Below are 23,632 nucleotides of genomic sequence, written 5' to 3' on the forward strand. Positions count from 1 at the left end.
ATTTATCATTAAACGCCCACTGTTTCCCATCTGTTACCTATTCCCAGCCTGCCTGCTTCTCAGGATGCTGCGAGGACTTGTGGGGTCCTTGCCAACAAAGCCGTTAGATGATCTCAGACCTCACCCTGCACCATTTTCCATGGTGCCTGCTGACTTCTAGCCACACTGAGCGCAGGCAGAACTGTTTCTGCCCCAGGGCTTTTGCACCAGCTGCCTTTTTTTTTTTTTGCTGGGAAAGCCCTTTGTTTTGAGCTGTGCATCTGCTCCTTTCTTGTTATTCAGCTCTCAGCCTAATTCAGCGAGATTCCTGGACATCAGTAAGACCCTCTCAGCCCACCCATCTAGTCACTCTGGAAAGTCACCCTGTTCTAATTCTCTGCAAGGCACTTACCACATCTGAGCAGAGACAGTGACTCTCCTGGGTGGGAGCCCCAGGGCCTTGGGCTGTGCTGGGCACAGTGTGCTCAATACACATTTGTTTAATGAATGGCTGATGGGGGTAAAAACACGCTGGAAAAAAAATCAAGCACTATGTGAAGCAGAAAAGCTTTTATTAATGAATAAAACCTGTCTTGCCTTCACTTAGTGATTTCTCCTGGAAACAACAGCAGTATCACACTGATCCTCTGACAGCCCACACCGTGGAATGAAGACCTGCCGCCTCTTCACCAAGCAAGAGGGGCGGGAAGGCAGGTGCTCTTCACTGCGTTTCAAGGGAAGACAGTTCATGCTGTCCGCACGCTCCTCCTTCCGGTGTCCCCGCGACACTCTCCACTCACTTCCATTCATTCCATCCATTTCCTTGAGGAAGTGGGAGCCGACAAAGGAAAAGCTGCCGCTGAGGTCAAGGTATCGGAGAGCTGGGATCCCGCCGGGGCTGGCAGATGGCCCATGGCCCAGGGCTGGCTGGGAGGCTGCCGGACTGGGGCACTCAGCGAGGCCACAGGGTCTCCCCGCGGGGAGGATGCGCTGCATTAGACCGCGCGCTGGGACCTGCCTGCAGGCTCCTTCTGCCATGGACCTGAAACCTAATAGCTCCTTGGCTGTAAGTCCAACAGCAGAGGTTCCAGAAGGCTAGTTGACACAACTGAGTGACATCACAGAAGACAGCCACCACGGTGGAATCCATTTCATTCTTTCTCCCAGGAAGGTTAAGTGCACTCCCCAACCACTGCCGGGTCAGGTCGAGAACAGGCCCTTGATCACAGGTGGGGATACCTTTTCACGAATGACCTCTGCCTCACTTTCCTTCTTTAGTGAGATGGCGCACACAGGAAATTTCCACGTACTTGCCCCGTTGCAGAATCAAGAGCGATGGCCCCATCTGCCAATTCTGGCTAAAAGGCAGAGAATCAGTGCCAAGAGAGGGGGTCTCCCCTGAGCCCCTCTTCACGTCCCAGTGATCCACCGCACTGCTGAGAAAAGTCTGCCATTCTCGGGCACAGAGTGATGGGGTGGGGGTTTCCAGATACGTTCTCCGAGGTTCCATGTCTTTGTTGGGGGTAAGTTGCTTCCCGTTTTAAATCAGCTGTACTGCTCCGGAAGCAACCAGGGGTGCGATGGTCTTGTATCGGATCAGGTGCTGTGAGCCCTCCTCCAGGTCGATCACGTAGTCCCTGCAGAAGAGGGCTCAGCTGCCACCCCCGAGGGAGGGGCATTTCCCACCCTCCACGTCCACGATGCGGACGCCACTCACCTCTGCTCGTCTGTTTCTGGTTCCACCAGTATGTTCTCCTGTCGCTCTTTCACTCTCAAAAACACGTATGAATCCAGATCTGGTTTGGGAACTGCCAGAAAAACAGTAATGCGATCAGAAAGTGCTCAGCTAACAAGATCCATCCGGAAAAGCTGCTGTGATTAACCGTCTCCAACAGAGAGGGACCCCAGATGTGAAAGTGTCTTGCAGGGAGGGGTCTGAGGAGAGATCTGGCTCCTTCTGGAAACAGCGTCCTTCCCACCACGGTTTGACACATTCGACAAGTGTTGAGGACTTCAAGTGCACAGAGCCTGGAAGGTAAGAGCCGGGCCACGGGAGAAATATGCCCCACGTTTCAGGAGGACAGTGTGTAAATCGGTGAGGAAGCATTTCTACACAGGGGCCTGAGAGGAGAGGACATTAGGAGGACTGGGTCAGGCGGTGACGGTCTTGATGTCGGACTAAAGAATACAGGCTCTGAGCTGTCAGCGTCCCTCACTGGTTGATTACAGGTGAAGATGCTACCATCCCTCCTCTGGCCCTTCATTCACTTGTACCTGGAGGACCCATCACCTGCAGGGGCCAGAGGACCTCCTGGACCACTCAGTTCTGAGCCCAGCTCAGGTGTAGGACTGCTCTCGGTCCCCTCACCTGTGGGATAACTAGCTCCGACAGTCTGAGGGGGGTTCTTGGGCAGCTCCAGGGATCTGGGGCTGCCAAAGGGACTCCAACTTGACCAGGGCCAGCAGGCCCCACTTAGGTTACAGTGCATCCGCCCCCACCCAGTGGTCGGGGTCTATGTGCTCCAGGGGCCTGAGGGGGCACTAGGACATCAGGCTAAGTAAGGAAGGCTCCAATCTCTCGAGGACCAGCTGCCCCTCCACACCCCCTCCCCTCGACAGCTCCAGTCCTAGGAGCCTGGTCTAGTCCCTGGAGGGGACCCAGGGCAAGCGGCACATCACCATAAGGAAGTGTCGGCCAGCATACAGCTCAGCTCTAGGGCAGTGGCTCAGACTCAGCCCAGGGACCCGATGCACACCCACCAGTGGTGCTTGGCTGCTTTAATCAAGCGGGTACGATCCACAGCGTGGGGCAGTGATTAGGGATGGGGTCCTTGCCCCACTTCTCTCTTCCTAAGTGCAGACAGAAGTGGCTGGGCTGCACGTGGACAGGGCCCTTTGTGTCCCTCGGGCAGGTTCACCAAAATGGCCAGTTCAGGGTCCCACAAGTCTCACATGGGTCTGGCTTGCTCCTGGTGTTGTGTCCCCCCAAGTTCATACATTGAAGCCCTAGCCACCCAGGACTTCAGAATGGGAATGAATTTGGAGATGGTGCCTCTAAAGAGACAATTAAATTAAGATGAAGCTGCAAGGGTGAGGATTCAATCCAATCTGACTGGTGTCCTTGTAAGAAGAGGGAGAGACACCAGGGGGACGGCCATCTCCAGCCAAGGGGAGAGGCCTTGGAGGAAACTGACCCTGTCAGCATCCTGACCAGACTTCCAGCCTCCCCTCTGTGACAGGACGCGTCCGCTGTTTTAGCGCCCCTGGGTGGTGGTACTTACGTCATAGCAGCCTGGACAGACCCAGGCATCAGGTGAACCACGGCCTGCCGGTCCTGTGAGCCCCTCCAACCGCCACAGGGCTCACAGCCCCACACAGGCTGGGCGGGAGAGGGACTCCCAGGGCGCAGCTGCCCTGGACTCAGCTTGTGAACACAGTGGACTCGGCCCTGCATGGACATGGCGAGCTGGGAGAGACTGAGGTGGACTTGAGCCCACACACCAGGGGCCCCCGCTGGCTGATGCGAGGTTGGCGTGACTGCCCAGACTCCAGTCCCTCGGCTCAGCAGACCTTTGAGGGAACTGAAGTGGGGGGCGCTTCCCTCCCCACCTCCTCCCGCACTCAGTCCTGCAACCCGTCCCACAGCCGGACAACTGCTCACACCCGAAGGTCAGGAGCCCTTCCCGGAGGTAAGGGGAGTCACTGAGGGTCTCCAGGCCGCCCATCAAGGAGCAGACAGGCCTGGCCCGGCTGGATCTGTGAGGGGAGATGGCCCGCCCCTGGGGAGCAGGGACCTCGGTACCTTCCTCGCTCAGAAGAGCCCAGCACGGCAGGGACAGCTGAACACACAATCAAGCTGACACTTAACAGGGGCGGCCACCAGAAGTCACCCCAATTTGAAGAACAAGGAACTCCAAAACGACCCCCGTACCTGCTTTTAATGACTTTTTGTTTGTAACCCAGGACTTTTCCTCTTCTGCTTTTCTGTGTACTTAGCTTCCCAGGTTTGAGAGAGAAGAGTGGAGATGGGGACGCTGCTCTCAGGCACCTGAGGACACGTGGGCTGTGACCCGGGCCCCTCGGGATGTCTGGAAAGAGAGCGTCCTGCTTACCGGCCTTCAAGAGGTCCACCTTCTGCAAATTAGGAGGCATGTGCTTTAGGGCAACGTTCTTTAGGTAGGTCTCTGTGTTGGTCACGTACCTGGAACACACAGATTCAAACCCCTGAGACAACAACGCAACCGGAAGGACTGTCAGACTGACGACCATGGCTCTGTGATGGCCCTCGGGGACGCACCCACCAGGCTCAGGCTCACGAGCCCGGGGATAAACACGGGTCCTACACTTACTCACTCTTTGGCAAAGGCAAACTCTTCTGGGGAGAGGCTGGAAGGCTCCCCCTCACGGCGTGTCTTCTCTTTCTCAAGGATGTGAGGGAAAAACTTCTCTATCTGTGGGGAGAGAAAACATTGGTCAACTCTAGGCCATCAGCAAGCTTGATGAGTGTGTCACCAAAGGTCTTATCTGATTCAAGCGTCACCCACGCCAGTTTTCTGACATAGGTCGAGGTTTATCTAGAAAGTGACTAAAAATGGTGAGTCTTCGCGGTGGAGACTCTTTCTAACCATAAGACCCACACTCTAGACTTCAAGAAGGCAGGTTTCCAAGAATTCGGAGGAAAGACAAGAGCTCTGAAAAGGAAGGCAGTTTTAAAAAGGGTGAGAGGCTTCCACGAAACAAACTCTGGAGATACAACTGGAAGTGGTATTTAAGGGAAGAGGCGGGGTATCACTCCACGTTTTTATGTAACTGTACAAGGTGCTCTTCTGTGAGATGAAATATACCCAAGGCTGGAAAGACACAGGATATATAAGAGGGATGCTCAGTTACCAGATTATAACCAGCAAAGACAGAGCCCGTGAGGAGGCTTGGGAAACATGCTGAGAATGGTCAGAAACAAAAAAACCACCAACAAATAAGCTAAAAGCTGTCAAAAGGTGCGTGGTTGGGAAACCAAAAGGGTGGCCTGCTGTATGGAGTCCGTGGGTCAGGATCATGTCCGTGGGGGAAGTGCTCTCTGCCAGCGGGGATGAGAAGATGGAGAGGAGCAGCCAGCTGGAGGCCAAGGTAAAGGAGCCCTCATCCATGGATAGGCAGCAAGGGCTTGAGTTCCAGAATAAGTTACATCCCCATCTGTGAGGCATTTCAGTGGGTGAAGCATTCTCTCCTGCTCTAACTATATGGCACTGCTGTATCACTGTGTACTAAACACAAATGCAACCTCAGGATCTCCAGTTACTAAATTTAGGAGAGCTGTGAAAGGCTAGAGGTAGGCATGTTTCCTGATTTTCAAAACTACAAAGAAGGCAGGGAATCTTCAAACTCGGATCAGTGCCTGCCACGTTGCACGTGGCATTATATGGGAATAAATACTGGAAGAGACGGTCCATGAACTCAAAGGAAAGTAAGTGGCGACCATGAAGAGGATTTACCCAACCACCAAAACTCTCCTGAGCGGTCTGGTAGTTGAGGATGGGGAGAGGCGTACTGGGTGACCCAATTTTTTCGAAACAAGTGACAATGTCTTTATGACGTCTTTGCGGACAAACTACGGCCTGGGGGCTGGGTGATCGTACAGACAGGGAGACTCATCAAGGAGGGAACAAAGAACACCGGTTCCCAGGCACATGCCGACCTGCAGGGAAGAGGGGACATCGGCTGCTGGTCCAGTCCTAACAGACCAGATAAGACCTCTGACCACACACCCACCAAACCCGCTGAGGTAACTAACCTATGAGGTGACAAGATCAGGATCCAGAGACCAGGGAAATGGCCCAATTTAATACGAGGTCTAAGTGGGTAAGTCTCAGGCCTTACTCTTAGAGGTCAAAAACCAACCCACACAAATACAGGATAGTGACAGGATGAACTTAAAAACTTCAGGAAGGGTTAGAGTTCCTGCTGAGTGCGGAATGAACCCGGCGTGATGTGTCTGTCGGGTGCACGTCTGTCTGTCTATGTGATGCTGGGTGGCATTACTATCAGTTTAACATCCAGGAGAAGGGAGGTGACCATCCTGATTTTCACGAGAGTGACCAGACCACAACTAGGAGATCCTGGCCCACTGCAGGTGGCAGTGAGCTGTCTTCAGATATCTGAAGTGCTCTCACGGGGAAGAGTGTAGAGCTGACCCTTGAACAATTCAGGGTTGGGGACACCAACCCCCCTGCCCAGTCAAAATTCCAGGGATAACTTTACTGCCAGCTCTCCATATCCAAGGTTCCGTCTCCACAGATTGAACCATCCCTGCATCCTGATGTACTGCTGGACGTATTTATTGAAAAAAATCCATGTCAGTGGACCCGTGTGGCTCAAACCCATGCTGTTCGAGAATCAACTGTATTTGTTCTGTGCTAACTAAGAGGACAAGTGGAACGAAATGAGAAGAAATGTCAGGGAAGTAAGAACTTTCCAGGGTGAAAACAGTGACTGTGTGATGGACACAAAACAGTTCTTTTCAAGTTTTTTAAATTGAACCTTAAATTCTTAAGGCTTTTTGTATGTGTGTGAGCGGTCATTAATTTCATTTCATTTTTTTTTTAATAGCAGTACTGGGGATTGAACCCAGGACCTCATGCATGCTAAGCACATGCTCTACTACTGAGCTATCCCCTCCACTCTGCAGAACAGTTTTTAAAACCAGGTTCCCCATTCAACCAATGCAAATGACTCTACCCCAAGCACCGCTGCGCACAGCAGACTGAAAACAGTCCCCAGAGGTGGACCCACACCATCTATGTTTCTCCAAAACAATCTCCAGCCCTCTCACACCTTGGCTACCCTGATGTGGGGCCTCGGCAGCATCTTCAGGCCCCAGACCTCCCCCAACTTCTCCCCAAGATGCTCAGTCTGCAGGACAGACTGTGGGACCCCCCCCCTCAAGTCAAACCTTCATGAGCCGACACCGCAAGTAACTGCTGAGGACGTAGCGGATCCTCTCCATCTCCATCTGATGTATACTGACCTTCAGGTCCCCTTTCTTGGCTCTCCTGAGATTTTCTTCCTACCAACAGAAAAAGAAGTTTGTTGAAAAACAGGACAAAGACTAAGGACCTTTTTGTTCCACCTCCATGTGGCCATCATCACTGGCAATGTTGAGAACTCCCAAGCTACACTTAGGTTAAAGGAGGACAAAGAAACTCATCACATAAGAGTCCTCATTTTCTTTCAGTTTCTTAACTACACAAGTCGTCATACACGGCTACAGTCTCATCACATCAAGTTCAAACAGTCTTCTTTCCTTTTCAAAAATGACCATTTGAATAGAATCTGAATCTGGCCGGTCAGAAGGGCCCAGAAGAACTCTAACCTGTGAAAGGAGCGAACACAGCAGACAGAAGAAATAAATGTCTAGAGGGTGGTAAAAAACAGTGTTAAAACACGAGTTGAGAAACTAAAATACCAATGTTTTAAAGGTATTTTGAGGCTGTCAAGAGACTGAAACCCAGAGCATCCAAGCGCAGGGCCACATACTTGAAAGCTCCAGGGCAGCACATTGAAGGAAGCCCTTACTCTGCTCTGATCAGCTGTTGTTGCTTACAAACGTGGGAAAGGGGAGGGCAGGTTTTTAGAAGCTGAGATCCGCATACTCATAGGAGCTCTCATGCTTTGTAAATGTAGATAACTAATTCAACATTAAAAAAAATATGAAAATGAATATATGTATGTATATGCATGATTGGGACACTGCTGTATACCAGAAATTGACACACTAACTGATGGTACTTCAACTAAAAACAAAAACAAACAAAAACTAGACTGGGCCCAACAAAACAGACTTGCTATCAGACCACGACCTCTGACACACCTCGAAGGGTCCCCTCTTTGAGCCCCGAGACAGGCGCCACTTACCATGTGATCCAGCTGTTCTATGACACACTCGACGATTTCAGACTTGGTTTCCAGCAGCTCAGGGGCAAACTTTTCATTCATCCAGGCCTAAAAGCGACGCCAAGAGAAAAGCAAGAGTGTAAGTGTCACTACCGCGGAAGGAAACAGTCCTGCGAGTCAGGACACAGCCCTGAAATCACAGCTACTGCAGGCCAACAACACCGTCTGTCTATCGGGTGGGAATACGGAAAATGCTCTGAAGACAAGTTATGGTTAATGATGGCTTTTTTATTTCTCTTAGTGGGAAGGCTGTGTTCACAACCTTACAAGTGCCAAGAAAACCAACATTATGAAAAAAAGAAATCCCCGTTCACTTCAAAAATGTCCCCAAAGTACTGCTGAGAGCAACCCCACCTGGTGTCCACACCGAACCTCCCTCCAGGCAGCAGCAACACATTTCCACTCCATCACCTGTCACCGTCCACCAGGGGGCACCAGCGCCCCTCTCGCCTGAGAGATGAAGTGACCAGGCACAAATCTCCCCTCCCTTCCTTCCCGGAGCTCAGAACACTTAACCAGTATGTTTTCATTCATCACTAGAATATCTGAGAAAAACTGGATATAGTTATCCTTATCCTGATGAGAAAACACAGATTAAGTTATTTACGAACTGCCCAACAGCATAAAAGATTATGAAAGAAATGGAGATTCACCTGTTAAACAGTTTTGGAACAAGAAGTTAAACCCCTAATTGATGACTCAGGCCGATGCTTGGTGCGTTTCAGGAGTCACCAAGGTGCACAGAAATGAAATGTCCACGGGTGACTGGGGAAACCATACTTATGCTTCAATTACAGGAAACCTAGTTTCCGCACAGCTCAGAATTACGTGCCAAGAAGGCTCAGTTTGCTCATTCTGACATCCCTGAGACTGCTTCTCCGATCACCACCATCCAGACTAATCATTAAACACCGGATGTTGCTACTATCACAAAAAAAGTTTTTTTTCAGGTGCCGGAGCTTACAGAATAGTGTTGCAGATACATAAAATTACTCAAAAAGACAAGCTGTATTTTCAAGTAGCATAATGAATGAGAGAAGACCAGACTGTCAGAGAATTTATAGAGCGGGAGTTTTTCTTTTCAACTGATTTTATTAAATATTGAACGGGGGGAGGGGAGGTATAGCTCAGTGGTGAGAGCGTGTGCTTAGCATGCACGAGGTCCTGGGTTCAATCCCCACTCCCCCTATTTAAATAAATAAATAAACCTAATTACCCCTCCTGCAAAAAAAAAAAAGTAGACAGCTTCAAGATTAAAGATTAAAAATATATTAAAATACTGAATAGGTAAAAAATTTCTTAAGTACATATTAACATGAAGAACAGTGATATAAACACTGGGGTGCACATAACATCATTAAAGAATATTCTCATGATTTTATAAGTCCCCATGTACCCCTCCCTCTTCAGAGGTAATCACCAGCCTGAATTTAGTGTTTAATATTCTATTCAGTTTCACTACATTCATTTGTATTTCTGCATGATGCTTCTCGACCTTCTTAGGACAGGGCACTCAAAGAAAATGATTCCATTTGTACGGCAGGCATATTGGGTAAAAAGGAAGAGATGCAGTGGGGGCAGGATTCTCATTTACATTATGAAATCGTGTGGGGGGTGGGAAGGGACAGACTGGGATTTCAAAATGTAGAACAGATAAACAAAATTATACTGTATAGCACAGGGAAATATATACAAGATCTTGTGGTAGCTCACAGTAAAAAAAAATGTGACAATGAATATATGTATGTTCATGTATAACTGAAAAATTGTGCTCTACACTGGAATTTGACACCACATTGTAAGATGACTATAACTCAATAAAAAAAACAAACAAAATTATGAAATCGTAGTAATAAAACATATTACATTAGGGGAAAAGTGCAAATGTACAACATGTTCAAATGCCACCTTTTCCAAATTTTGAGAAACTTGTGTTTAAAATCCACAGTTTTTGATTTGTTTTTTAAATAATCACATTCTATGCTTGAAATGACTATACCTGGTTCCTGATCAAACATTTAAATGTTTATCACTGTGCGGGCGAAACTGTGTCCCCCTCCACCTCCCAATTCTTATGTTAAAGTGCGAACTCCTAGCACCTCAGGATGTGACTGTATTCGGAGACACGTCTTTAAAGAGGTAAGCAGGTTAAAATGCAGTCATTAGGATAGGCCCTAATCCAACCTGGCTAGTGTCCCCGTAAGAGAACAGGACACAGACACCCACAGAGGAAAGGCCATGGGAGGACACAGAAGAGAGCTCTCAACAAGCCCAGGAGAGAGGCCTCAGGAGGAACCAACCATGTCAGCACCTCGACCCCATCGCAGACTGCTAGGCTCCCAAATTGAAAAAACAAATTTCTGTTAAGTCACCCAGTCTGTGGTACTTTGTTATGCAGCCATAGCAAACTGATACAATCACTGAAATGAGAAACTGCACTGTCAGTAGTACAGTAATACGGTCTTTACAGGCATTCAAGAGCACCCTACATGTGCTCCAGGAACTGGTTTCATCAGTGGCCCTCTTCAAGACCCTGTTAGGCCACCCTGAGGCCATGCTACACGGCCCAAGAGTCTGGGTCCAGCTGCAGCAGCTGCCCGGGTGGTTGGCTGCACTCAGGGCATCAGTGCAGGAGAGCACTGGGCCCCAGGTAGAACTCCTGCTCACTCACTGCCAAGCAGAGCCTGCGGGGACAGACGCCATCATCCTTGGAGCCCCTGGTGACACCCAGAAGCCACAAGCAGTCCAGGGCCCTCGCTGTCCCAGGGGGCAAAGGGTGGGGATCTGAGGCACTTGCAGGGCCCTGGTGTGTTCCATGTCACCCCTCTCCTGAAATAAGCCTTGAATTCCATGTCCTCATTTTCTGAGTTGTAAAATTTGCACAGCTGAACCAAATAAAAAGGCTACGCTCTAAGCAAGGGGATTCTATTTGGGCTGCTCACCTGCTCCAGCCTGTCAATGAGCTCTGCAGGCGTCAGGACCACCTCCTCACTGCCCCCGTCAGAGTCCTGTCCCGAGACATCCAGTTCCTCTGTCATCATCTCTGAAACCAGGAACCTAATAAATAAAAGAACCCATACTCTGCAACGTGTCTTCCGTTTACATGCAAGAATAGGCAAGTACATATCTGGAAAATGGACAGGTTTACAATGAGGCTTATTGGCAGTGGCTAGAGACTTCAGACTTTGGTTTTGTAATTCCTTGCCTCTTCCTTCAAAATCTTAGGTCAGGGATCAGTTTCCCAAAGCGGGAACGTTATAAACGTTATAAACGTTTCCATGTACACACTGAATTGAGCATCTATCACACCGTGCAGTAATTCTTTGTTCGCCTTCCAGGAAGAAGGCCGTTCCTCGGGGACTGCGCTCAGTTCAGTTCTAACATGAATCCTGGCACCTCTATGTTCTGGGGTCAAAAGGACCTGTGCAGCCCCTGCGCTGAGCACGGGGCCTAACTCACAGCAGGCACTCAAAATTGCTGGGAGAACCAATTTATGATCCCTGGAGCCACACGGCCCAGCAACAGCAGGCCGGTCAGTGACCCGAAGGGCTTAGGAAAGCGGGTGGTGGGGCCGAGGGCACGTCCCCGGAGCCTCAGGGTCACCGAAAGCACGTTCCTCCCGCTCCTCTCCTCTCCCGGGGCCATGAGCACAGGGTCATTGCCTCCCCAAACGCGCGCGCACACACACGCCGGATGCTCACCTGGGCCGGCGGCACGCTGCGAGACACTCCGGGCTGGCAGGCGGCGAGGCCCGGACACTCGCGGGAAGTTCGCCCAAAGACCACCGGCGGCAGAGCGGTCCGCACAAGGCCTTTCCGGGACGGAGCCGACCTTCACTTCGCAGCTCCCGCGCTCCTCTCGAAACTTCCGGTCCGGGCCTAACGTCACCGCGCACTGGCGGTGTTGACCAATCAAGGCCCAGGGCCACGCCCACCTCGGGGGCAGGGATTACGCTCTCCCAGCGACTTTCGGAGGCGGGAGGCAGCGGGAGGCGGGCCCAGGCTAGCCCCGCCCACCTCGGCCGGCCCTCGGGCGTGTGGTCCCGACTGACACTTCTCAGGGCCGGTCGGCAGGGGGCGCCTGGCCACCGCGGCTGACGACCCGAGCGATGCGGGCCTCCCTGCGACCCCACCCCGCCCCACCCCTGGGTACAACCGCCCTGTGTGCACTGGCCCGTAGCTGGGTCCGCAGAGAGGTGGGCTGTGTTAAAGTCAGGCCGCTTCCACCTCTTGGATCATCTTCTCCACCCCGCGCTCTTATGGCCCTTCTGGTTCCCTCTGCCTGGACATCAGCCCCGGCCACTAAGCCCAGCTTCTGAAAGCCTTCGGGCGAGTGGTTCTTGAAGCGTGGTGCCAGAACACCGGCAGCAACGTCGTCTGCGCCCCGGGAGAAAGGCCGGTTCTCAGGCCCCACCCAGACCTGCTGAATCAGAAACAATGCGGGGTCGGGGGTTCAGCAGATCTGGCTCATCGGGTGACCCTGATGCAGGCAAGGCTGAACCACTGCTTTCGGCAAAGCTTCCATCCCAGCTGACTGATGCTCTAGCTTATTTTCACGTTTACTGATTACGCCTGCTGCCTTTACTGGAGGGCAAAAGCATATATATATGTATTTTTTTCTTTGTGTGATTAGTTTTTCATCTCTGAATTGTTGATGCTTTTCTGTCTGCTCTCCTTTTTATTTATTTATTTATATGAGGGGGAGATAGATGTCTTTATTTATTTATACTTGGAGGAGGGACTGGCGACTGAACCCAGGACCTTGTGCATGCTAAGCATGCACTCTACCACTTGAGCTATACCCTCCCTCTCTTTTGTTTTCTGTGCAAAGCCTCACTTTTGGCTGCCCTAGAAGTGCCCCTTCCCTATCAATCTGAAGACTGTGATGTTTCCTATGCCATGTTGATTGATTAGGAAAAAGAATTTGGCGAATTGACAGCTTGATAGTCCCTGCCTGATTACAATTGCGTTATCAAAATAACCACACCGAGTGAGACAGTGGGCTTATTTACAAAGCAATGTGGAAGGGATGGGGGGACAGCAAAGAGGGATTCTGAAAGGAAGGGACATTTGAGCTGTGTCTTGAAGCACAAGTTTTGTTAATGACAGACGGATGGCCTTAAAAAATGTCCGTTTTGACTCTGTGTTTCAATGGTTTGGTGATCCAGTGGTTTTTCGTTGTGGCAGGTCGTGTTTTCCCGAGAGAGCTGCTCTGATACTGATCTCATCATGAGCTCTTCCTTCAGCAGTGTGATGCTGACACACCTCCATCCAGAAGTGGGGTCTATGATCTCTCCTTTTAGATCCAGAAAGCCCTTTGTGACTGCCTGGGCCAAGAGAATGCAGCAGAAGTGATGCTGCCTGACTTCCGGAGCCACGTCAGGACAGACCGTGCAGCCTCAACCTGCTGTCTTTCTTGAGCCGCATCCCTTGGCAGTCGTGAGCAGACAGGTGAGATGGCTGGCTACCCTGCAGCTGCCATGGAAGGTCCCCGTGGAAAGGTCATGTAGATCTGGAGAGCCACGTCCAGGGAGCCCCAGCTGTTGTACCCTCCAGATGTCTGAGTTGAATGAGCTTTCAGACAGTTCTAGCTCTCAGACTTTGAGCCATCCCAGCTGACTCGGAGGCAGCAGGGACCAGCCGTCCCTGCAGAACTTTGCCCAGATTGCAGAACTGTGAGCGAAACATGGGGGGTTTTAAACCCCTGCAGTTTGGGTGGTGTGTTCATCAGCATTAGATGACTTGAAGGTTCGTCTTCAGGCACAATCCCATTCTTCCATAATTCTCATTACTGCATAGTTTTTCATCAGTCTTTATTAATACTGCTTAAGTGTTAAAGATTTGAGTCCAAACACCGATAACTTCTTCCCACAAGTACCAAGAACTTAGTTTACTGACTCAAAGACTTCCCTTCTCTGGTGTCAGCTGCCTCTCCAGTCTCCCACTGCTCCTCAGCCGAGGATCTGGAGCCCAGCTCCTGAGTCCTTACTGCACAGAGCTGTGGCCCGGGACAGGGCACTTCTCTGGGCTAGGTCTGGTTATCCCGCCTGTTAAACGAGAACAGTAGGTGTCTTCCTGAAGGCAGAGGGATCAATTAAGAAAAAAAAAGCAGGGCCCCCTTTCACTTCTAAGTTCTTTTTTTCCAACTGATACTCATCAGACAAAACCACTTTAGAGTAAAATGAGTTTGTAGAGAGAGATTTCTACTATGTAAAGAAGGGGCATTGAAGGAGACATCCAAAGAGAGTACACAGAGCCCCCGGGGAGAAGTAGCACAAGCTTTGGGTGAAAACTTCGGCCCTCGTGACGTTTCAGAAGGTGGGAGAGAAGACGTCTTCGTTACATTATGTAGAACAAAGAGAAAAATCAAGAACACTTGATGGATGTGTCCCCACCGTAAAGAAATTTTCTTTTTTAAGTCATATTTTCTTTAAAAAAATTTTTTCTTGAAGTGTAGTTGATTTACAATGTATTTTCTTAAAAAAATTTTTTTGACGTGTAGTTGATTTACAATGTTAGTTTCAGTTTACAGCAAAGCGATTCCGTTATACATATGCATACATATGTATATGTTTTCTTTTCAGATTCTTTTTCATTATAGGTTATTAAAAGAAATTGAATATAGTTCCCTGTGCTATACAGTAGGTCCTTGTTGTTTATCTCTTTTATATATAGTAATATGTGTCTGTTAATCCCCAACCCCTAATTTATCCCTCCCCACCCTTTCTCCTGGGGTAACTATAGTCTGTTTTCTATGTCAGTGAGTCTGTTTTTGGTTTATAAATAGAGTTTTTTTAAAATTGAAGTACAGTCAGTTACAATGTGTCAGTTTCTGGTGTACAGCACAATGTCCCAGTCATACATACACATGCATATATTCATTTTCATATTCTTTTGCATTAAAGATTATTACAAAATATTGACTGTAATTCCCTGTTCTACACAGAAGAAAATTTTTAATCTATTTTGTAGATAGAATTTGTATCATTTTTTTTAGGTTTCACATATAAGTGATATTTTATATTTCTCTTTCTCTGTTTTGACTTAGTTCAAGATGTTTTAAAAAAAAATAATTACAGAGCCATGCAGATGGAAAGCCAGTCATTAAAACGATCACGTGAAAAAAAGAATTACATAGGTTGTCATAGCAGGCGGATGACGTGTGATGAAAAGAGCAAGATGAACACACATGCATGAACTCAGATGAGGAAAACGTGAAGCTACCAACATAGCAAAAGAAGGAGGAAGCTACTGCCCAGAGGTGAAGAGCACACAGAAAACAGGACCCTATGCCGTTTGAAGAAAGTGAAAGTCAGTGCAATTTCCAAGCATTGTTCAATAAAGAAATTAATGGCGGTTAAACACACAGCAAATGGAAACAGCCAACGTCTTTGTGGACAGCTCCGGAAATATGCATTAATAAGAATGGACCTAATTTTTCTCCATCGCTAAGGACAGAAGACAAGGCGTACATGTCTTGACAGCACCGTGAGCCTTTTTGGAGAAAGATGCTTGCTAAATGCAAGGTCATACCGTTGTCATTGTTCGTATAGCATCACTGCCCGTGTGCATTTGGTCCACAGCTGCTTCTCCATGTTTCCTTCCTCTGAAGTCCATCGCATTCTTGATCTCACTCCCCTGAGAAGCAAAGCACTAAGCCTTGGGGAATGTATTAGTTAAGCGAAGTTTAACCCCCGTGTTGTTCTGAATGAATGAAGATTTGGACTAAGGATAGGAAAGTAAGAGAGCAACTTGTATTTTTAAAGAATGCAGAAAAGTCCTCTTAGAATATGTCCTTCTAGCCTCACAAGGAAAGCCGTTGGCTGGTGAATTCATAAGTGTTTTTCTGGCCGATAGTAAAACCCCACGTCCACTTGTATGGCTGAGATGCTGGAAAACTTGGGAAGCCAGGACCCTGAAAAATGTAACATGAGGGCAATGCCTGATATCTCTAATTCCTCCCCCCACCCCCAGATTTCAGCTCCTCATCCCTTACTCAAATCCCATCTTGACTGCAAGCACATTAAATCGACCCATATATGTTTCCAATAAAGACATAAACGTCTCAAATCTCTTCTAAATTTTGCGATCACGCTGTTGAGAATTATGTGGCTTTGTAATGTTGTTTAACCGGAAAAAGCATGTTCGTTGTGCTGTACACACTGTAATTGACTGTACTTCAATTTAAAAAAAAAAGCATGTGTCCAAACTTCGAGTGCTCTAGTCTCTGTTTTGCCTACCCGCTCCCTGGTCGGAGTGTGGTGTGACCCTCCCTTCCTTAGTTGGGGCTTCATGTATTCCTAGTTTCCGAAATAGACACACACTCCTGTCCTCCACCTCCATGTTTTGCTTTCTCATGTTTAAGGGAAGAATGCTTTTTTTCCCTCCTGAGCGCAGAATCAGCCTTAGGAGCGAAATAAAGGGCCAGTTTGCTACAGAGGGGTACCCATCTCCTGCAGAGAAAGCCAGCCCGGGAAATAGAACATTCGGCTTTGACGTCAGCGCTGGCCAAGGCTTCCCAGCCCTGGGCAAACTGTAGATGCCGCCTGCCCACTTTGCCTCCGCTCTGTCAGCAGGTACCAGCCAAGGCTGCTGCCTCCCCGCTCAGAGAGTGAGAGGCTGTTCTCTCGTCCCAGCATCGCTGTTTCACACTCTTGGACCTTTCCTTGGAGGGGTGTGAACAACGCCTCTAGGCTAGCACCTCATCGTCTTAGGCTGAGACCCTGCACGGAAGCAGGCTGTTGCGGGGGATGGAGGCAACTCCCTCGAGAGGAGTGGGGAGGCTCTCTAAGTGATCTTAATTGCTCTCTGAACGCAGCACTGTTGATTTTCTTGCCGTTCGGGGCCTCCCCCTTACACCCTCTTTGCTCCGTTCATGTTGAACTGCTCAGGGACACTAGGGATTCTGTCTCCTTTGTTTGCACTTGCCCTTCCCTCTCTCTAAGCTTCACTGTTGGCATTTAAGCCCCTCACGAACTCCTCTGCATCCTCCAGGACCCAGCCAAGGTACCTCTTCCTCTGTGAAACCATCCCTAACATGCCGGTCACCAGTACACCAAATGCTATTCTGATGCAGCGTTTACAACGCTGTATTGCAGTTTCCACCTGTCCGTTTCTCCTGTTAGGCTGTGAATTCCCTGAAGGTATCCCCAGATCTGGCGCGGTGCCCATCATCCCTGCACCCATTCATTTCTTCATTCAACAAATATTTCTGAGCAGGGAGGGTCTAGCTCAGTGGTAGAGCACATGCTTAGCATGCACAAGGTCCTGGGTTCAATCCCCAGTCCCTATATTAAATGAAAATAAGTAAATAAACAAACTACTTATCTCCCTCCGAAAACAAAGCACAAATATTTCTGAACATCCAGTGATGTGTGAGTGTCTGCTTCCAGGCCCTCTGCAGGTGTTACAGGTAAAACAGTGAACAGAAAACACAGACCTGGTGATGGGAGATACAGTAGATAAATGGGAGATACAGAGATAATAACAGTGGTTTGTCAGATGGTGAGAGAACAGAGCTGGGTGACGCAGAGAGACCCTGGAGGGTGAGGTCGGTGTAGAGGGTTGGGGTAGACACCTTAGTCCCATCGGGATGCTGTAGCAAAATCCCATAGGTTATATTATGTTCTTCCAAAGAACAGGAATTTCTCTCTTACAAGTCTGGAGGCGGGGATGGCCAAGGTCATGGTGCAGACAGAGTCAGCGCCTGGTGAGGGAGGGCTCGCCTCCAGTGACTGTCTTTTCACTGTAGCCTTGCATTATGGGAGGAGGGCGGGGGCACTTTCTGGGCTGCTTTTATAAGGGCACTAATCTCATTCAGGAGGGCTCCACCCACAAGACTGAATCACCTCCCAGAGGCCCCCACCTCCTAGTACCATCCCCTTGAGGGTTAGCTCTCAACATGTGAATTTAGGATCTCAACCTGATGAGGGTTAGTAAATTAGGATATGGAGTTTATATACGACATAAAAAATAAAATGTATAATTTGTTCTTTAGGAGAGGAAATGCTAGTCTGCCCACCAGTTGGGCCAAAATGATGAGGATTACTGTGATCTCATCTCCATCGATGTCAGGAGGTAACCTGCAAACAAACACCTTATGAGAATATTGTTCCACTTTCTCCATTCTGGTGAGTGAAGCAGTGAGGTGAATCCAGGTCGCTATGAAGAGGTTCAGCTCCACGGCCATCATCCAAGAATCCATCTTCCATTGGAAACAGTGAAGACTGATCTTTAATCGAATCATTTTCAGCTCTCATTACGTGGATGCGTGAACTCTCCAGTGAGCACATGTCAAATGTCCTGGGGCGATCCAGAAAAGGAAAAATGTTGTCAGCCCTCTTTAAGCTATTGTCTATCCAGGACTGAGGAGCAAAATGGGCTGCTTTTATAAGGGCACTAATCTCATTCAGGAGAGCTCCACCTTCATGACTGAATCGCCTCCCAAAGGCCCCCACCTCCTAATACCATTGTGACCTCCTAATACCATTGTGACCATTGCCAGCTGTGGCGCTTGGAGGTTAGATCTCAACATAGGAATTTGGGGGGGGGGCCACAGACATTCAGCAGACTCCCTGAGGAGGTGACATATGAGCACAGTTTGCAGGAGGATTGAGTCAGTTGCAAGGAGGTGGGTGTGCAGCCCAGAGGAGCAACAAAGCTGCAGGGTTATTTGCTTATTGCAGAGTAGACAATGACGTGAATTTGCCTTTTGTAAAAAAAAATTAAATGTATCTTCTGAAAAAATATTTGCCAAATAGAATTTATGAGTCTAAGAAAAATGGTTTTCTTAATGGTCTTCTGGATAAGAGTCAAGCAATGAGAAATGTGACCTTTCCATCAAGAAATCCACAAGGCTTTGTATCAAGAATCTGATGAAAAGCTCATATGTCTATGTGCTGGGCAGGTCCTTGTGTTTATTGGGGGTCCCTGTAATTTACTTCAGGGAATTGTCTCTAGGTCTAAATGAAAATCTGGCCAAGCTCAGTATTTCTAAATGCTTACAGCTCAGGACACTGCTCTTATTTTTTTTTTTAAATATGTGGTCAGAGGACAAGCTTTGACCAGATTCACAGGAAAAGAGTCATTCCACTTTGGGCTAAAGTTTATTAAAATAATTTTTCTGTGTTAAGGACAACTCTTAAAAAACCATCAGCTTCATTGGTATATAGGGAGTGGTTTCCCTGAGATGACAGTACACAGTATGATTTACTTTAAAATTTTCTGAGGTTCCTCAGGATGACACCTGCACCCCAGTGTTCATAGCCGCACTATTTACAATAGCCAAGACGTGGAAACAGCCTAAATGTCCATCGACAGGTGACTGGATAAAGAAGATGTGGTCTATTTATACAATGGAATACTACTCAGCCATGAAAACAGACAACATAACGCCATTTGCAGCAACATGGATGCTCCTGGAGAATGTCATTCTAAGTGAAGTAAGCCAGAAAGAGAAGGAAAAATACCATATGAGATCACTCATATGTGGAATCTAAAACAAACAAACAAAGTATAAATACAAAACAGAAATAGACTCACAGACATAGAATACAAGCTTGTGGTTGCCAAGGGGACAGAGGGTGGGAAGAGATAGACTGGGATTTCAAAACTGTAGAATAGGTAAACAAGATTAGACTGTATAGCACAGGGAACATATATATACACAAGATCTTATGGTAGCTCACAGAGAAAGGAATGTGACAATGAATATATATATGTTCATGTATGACTGAAAAATTGTGCTCTGCACTGGAACTTGACACAACATTGTAAAATGATTATAAATCAATACAAAATTTAAAAAAATTTTTTCTGAAGTTCCAAACTTTCTGATCAGAGTTTCAGAGATGGAATTGTATTGTAATTGTTACCATTTTGTTTCCATTTCTACATGGAGCGTCTATAAATTATAATCTCCTGAGGCGTCAGTACTTGAAATAATAAGGAATAAGAGGCCTGGGTTAATATAAAAATGTGAACCTTAAACATGTTTGACATCTTAGAAACTTCTGGCCGTATGTCTACATTTATTCATTGAAACACTTCTTACAGGTTTCTCACTGGTGAAACTAAACATTTTAATTGAGTTCAGTATTCATCCTCTATCAGGAAGCTAAAGAATGGGGGTAATTAATCATGTTCCAGGTCCCTGGGCATTTCATATGAAATTAACTAGAACAGAGACTGTGATAATTCCACCTTGAGCGTATCCCAAAGTGATAAAAAAAATTAGATTTTTTTTTCAATTTATGCTATATGTTCAGTCAGTTATAAAAATATTTTCAGCTGAAAACACTGAAATGTAGTCATGAAATTTCATCAACTGTGGGTTATTTTTTTGGAAACAAGAACCAGAGCCCTTGGGTCATTCGGTCTCTCCCAGCTGATCTTGCTGTGAGCAGCTGTCACCCCGTAAGTTGCTAACTCATTAGAATCAATAAGATTTGGATGTGACCCGTGGAGGTTTGTGGAGGCTGAAATTACTTTGGGCTTTTCCCTGTTTGTGGGGAAGTGGATCATGTTTCCCCATCACCTTCTCTTTGTTTCATCTTGGACATGTTTACTCTAAGAGAGAATTTCAGCTTAGCCCTGAACTTTACCCTTGGCTATTGGCTGCTTCTAGGCTGGAAGTTTAATTCATTCCTTTTACAGGCCTACCTGTAAGCAGGAAAGAGTCATTGGTCCATATGTCTCACTTTTTTTTTTTTTGGTATAATTAGAACTAGCAGAACTCAGAGGCTTCTTGACCATCCATAAGACAAACAGGCTTGAAGGCTTGGAGGAAATTGCAAATCGAGATCTGAGTGAAATCCCTTGGTGGGGGATGGGGGATGGGGGACGTGGTTGGGGTATTGTGTAAAATTATCAAAGTCCACCCTGATACTGGAGATGTTACCTAGTGTGCGTAATATTTAGGATATGGTCATTTATATGGACATATACATGTAGCCATTTTTGTAATAAACAATTTTTAGGCATTTGATAAAGTATGGAAAATAACGAGCTATTTGACACTGCAAATTCAATTTAGGCCCTGTGCTCCTCCCCCACCTCCCGCTGTCCCCAGAGGTGACCGCAACCTGGCGTCTATGGTACCCAGACATCTTGACGTATTTTACTACATTTGTGTGTATGAAAAAATAATAATATGTAACAACATAAAAATTGTGTGTATATGTGTGTATGTAGATCAGTTGGGAAAACTCATGGAATGTAGTCATAAAGCAACTTTATTTTTGTCCCTTTACATTTATTTGTTGCAAATAATTCTTCCCTGTAGCTGGATGAAAACCGAGGAAGGTGTGTGATGGCTCTTGTCACTCTCTGGATGGAAAAAAAAAGGCCCCACGATCTCTTTAAGTCACAATACCTAGTCCCCATTCAGCCATTTAAATGTTTTGTTATCAAAACCCTCTCCGGAGAATGGGCCACCCTGGATTTTGGCACTGGCCTCCGATGGCTGATGGCCGACGGGGTACTCAGACTTGGCCGTGGCCAGATCGACTCTGGCAAGGTCCGTGATGTCGAGCCACGTGCTAGGCACCCCCTCACTGCCATGACCGCTTCACAGGGTCCCACTGAGCAAGCACCAGGGAGCTGAGAAGGGGCTGGCAGACGTCAAAGGACTCTCCACCAGCGCAGTGAGAACCTGTTGGCGGGGATGCTCTCCAACGGGGCGCTGGCTTGACCTGTGAGTTTCTTTGCGCTCCTGGCCGCTCCTAGAGGTCCTTCCACCCTGTTCCTCTCCCCCTCCCCCTCCTCACCAGCCTCCGGCCCACCCCGCTCCCAACCCCCAGCACCGGGTCCTGCTCATCCCTCCCACTGGAAGGAGACTGGGGACACCACAGAAGGAGGAAGGATCGGAGGGGCAAAAGGAGACTGTCCGGCCCACTGCGCACATGTGGGTCTGCGGCCAGCTCTCCATTCGGACCCATGGGTGCTGAGCCTGTCCTGGTTCCAAAGCCGCGTCTCATCTGTACAGCTCAGTGAACCTAGTTAGTTACAGGGCGTGTGTCTTCACCTGTCTTAGAGTCAGATGTCAGGTTCCCTAAAAAAACCTTACTGGGACCTTGATTGTCAGGCCAGTAAGTTCTTAATAAGCTTGTCTGTTAAGTGAACTGACTAGATTAAATTTTACCCTAGGAGACTAATGCCTCCTCCAGCCCCTCTGCCTCTAACTGTTCCATGTGGTTCACAGGCAGCTGTGTTTCATTCTGACACCCCACATTTCCTTGATAAATAGAGAAACTGGGTTCACTTCCAAAGCTATGTAGAACCTGGGAGAGTAGAAGACAAGATACATAAGCCAACTTTTTTTTGTTTAAACAAGCCAACTTTTTCTTTTCCTCGAAATTTTCTTAGTCTCTGTCATGGATTTGATTATTATTTTTAATTGCTTTTACCTATCTTTATTTTGCCTTTGTTCTAATTTCTTTTTTTTAATTAAACTTTTTTTAAATTGACACATAGTCAGTTACAATGTGTCAATTTCTGGTGTACAGCACAATGTCCCAGCCATGCACATACACATATATATTCGTTTTCATTAAAGGTTATGACAAGATATTGAATATAGTTCCCTATGCTCTACAGAAGAAATTTGTTTTTGGGGATCAGATTATTTTTAATTTGTTGCTCTTGTTGGCAGACGTTGGTAAAGTTTCTATTGTCAGTGTGATTGCTGTTGGGAATTCTGGTTCCTTGAGAGATGATTTTTCTATCTTCAGATAGTCCCTCCATATCATTAGATATTAAGTGAGGATTTTTATCTGCCCTATACATGCTGTAAGGCCTTTCCTTCCCGAATTGTTTACTTGAAGCATTCTTCATTTTAAAATTACAGTAGCACCGACCATAATGTTGCGTTTTCAAGCACATAATCCATCAAATAACTAAGAAATTAGGAATTGGTCTAAATAAGGCATTTGTACCCAGTAAGATGTGCAAAAGCTGTGTGTATCAGCCCTTTAATTGGAAAGAAAAGGTCACATTACAGCTGTGTTTTTGAGCCCTTGGGTACCACAGAATCTGAGCTTCTACAATTACACTGGCATTTATTTGATTGCTCCCAGAAGACTAATTGCCAAAATATTTTGAATACAAATTATGATGTTCATTTCCTGGCAATAAACTGGACTGTGAAAATGTGAAGGAACAGAATATGTACATGAGCAGATGTAACATTAAGAACAACAGATCTGATGGCGACCAGTGACTTTTAGGCACCTCCCTTGCCCCCACCTGCCTTTTTAAAAAAAGAATTCCTTTATAAGCAAAACAAAAAAAATTTTCAAAGACAAAATGAGTTATTAACCTGAAGATGAAAGATTTCACTACCAAGGTAAAAAATGACTGCACAAAATGAAATAAATTCTTAACAAGGTCCACCAATACTTACATTACTCAGGTACTATTTTTGAAAAATCTGAAAATTCTGCCTGCATAAACTTGCTTTAGCTTGACGGTGACCTGTAACCAAAGATCTTTGGTCATGTCTGCTTTATAAAGTTATTTCTTTTTGCAAAATAGAAGCTTAAAACATTTTAAAGTAGGCATAAAGTTTCGCTAGAGCTTCCTGGTTTTAGGCAGAATTTCTCAGAACTTCCTACCACTCGAGTTTTATGGAAAGAACTTAGGTTACAATACAGAAGAGCTGTAAGCTTTATTTTGATCAGGAATGTGTATAATGTATGTTTATATTT

The 23,632-nt window shown here is 47.1% G+C and overlaps 1 protein-coding gene and 1 long non-coding RNA gene across 3 annotated transcripts; one reads left to right on the forward strand and one right to left on the reverse strand.

Moving 5' to 3' along the window:
• Window positions 1–534: 534 nt before the first annotated feature.
• On the reverse strand, window positions 535–11,800 carry GINS4 (GINS complex subunit 4). 2 transcript variants are annotated; one of them, XM_072950166.1, is made up of 8 exons: window positions 11,631–11,800; window positions 10,872–10,972; window positions 7,891–7,977; window positions 6,929–7,042; window positions 4,333–4,430; window positions 4,092–4,180; window positions 1,697–1,787; window positions 535–1,616 (listed from the first exon to the last, which is right to left on the reverse strand). In XM_072950166.1, the coding sequence occupies exons 2-8, from the start codon at window positions 10,968–10,970 to the stop codon at window positions 1,520–1,522; spliced, it is 675 nt and encodes a 224-aa protein (XP_072806267.1). In that variant the 5' UTR covers window positions 10,971–10,972; window positions 11,631–11,800; the 3' UTR covers window positions 535–1,519. The 2 variants fall into 2 exon arrangements, with proteins under 2 accessions (XP_072806267.1, XP_015104099.1); XM_015248613.3 differs by having other exon boundaries at window positions 10,872–10,986.
• LOC140689422 (uncharacterized) lies at window positions 1,779–9,491 on the forward strand. The gene is made up of 3 exons (XR_012064350.1): window positions 1,779–2,014; window positions 3,976–4,155; window positions 8,171–9,491. It is a non-coding gene; the product is annotated as an uncharacterized lncRNA (long non-coding RNA).
• Window positions 11,801–23,632: the final 11,832 nt, after the last annotated feature.

Source organism: Vicugna pacos, chromosome 26 (assembly GCF_048564905.1).
Source record: "Vicugna pacos chromosome 26, VicPac4, whole genome shotgun sequence".
Taxonomy (NCBI): Eukaryota; Metazoa; Chordata; class Mammalia; order Artiodactyla; family Camelidae; genus Vicugna; species Vicugna pacos.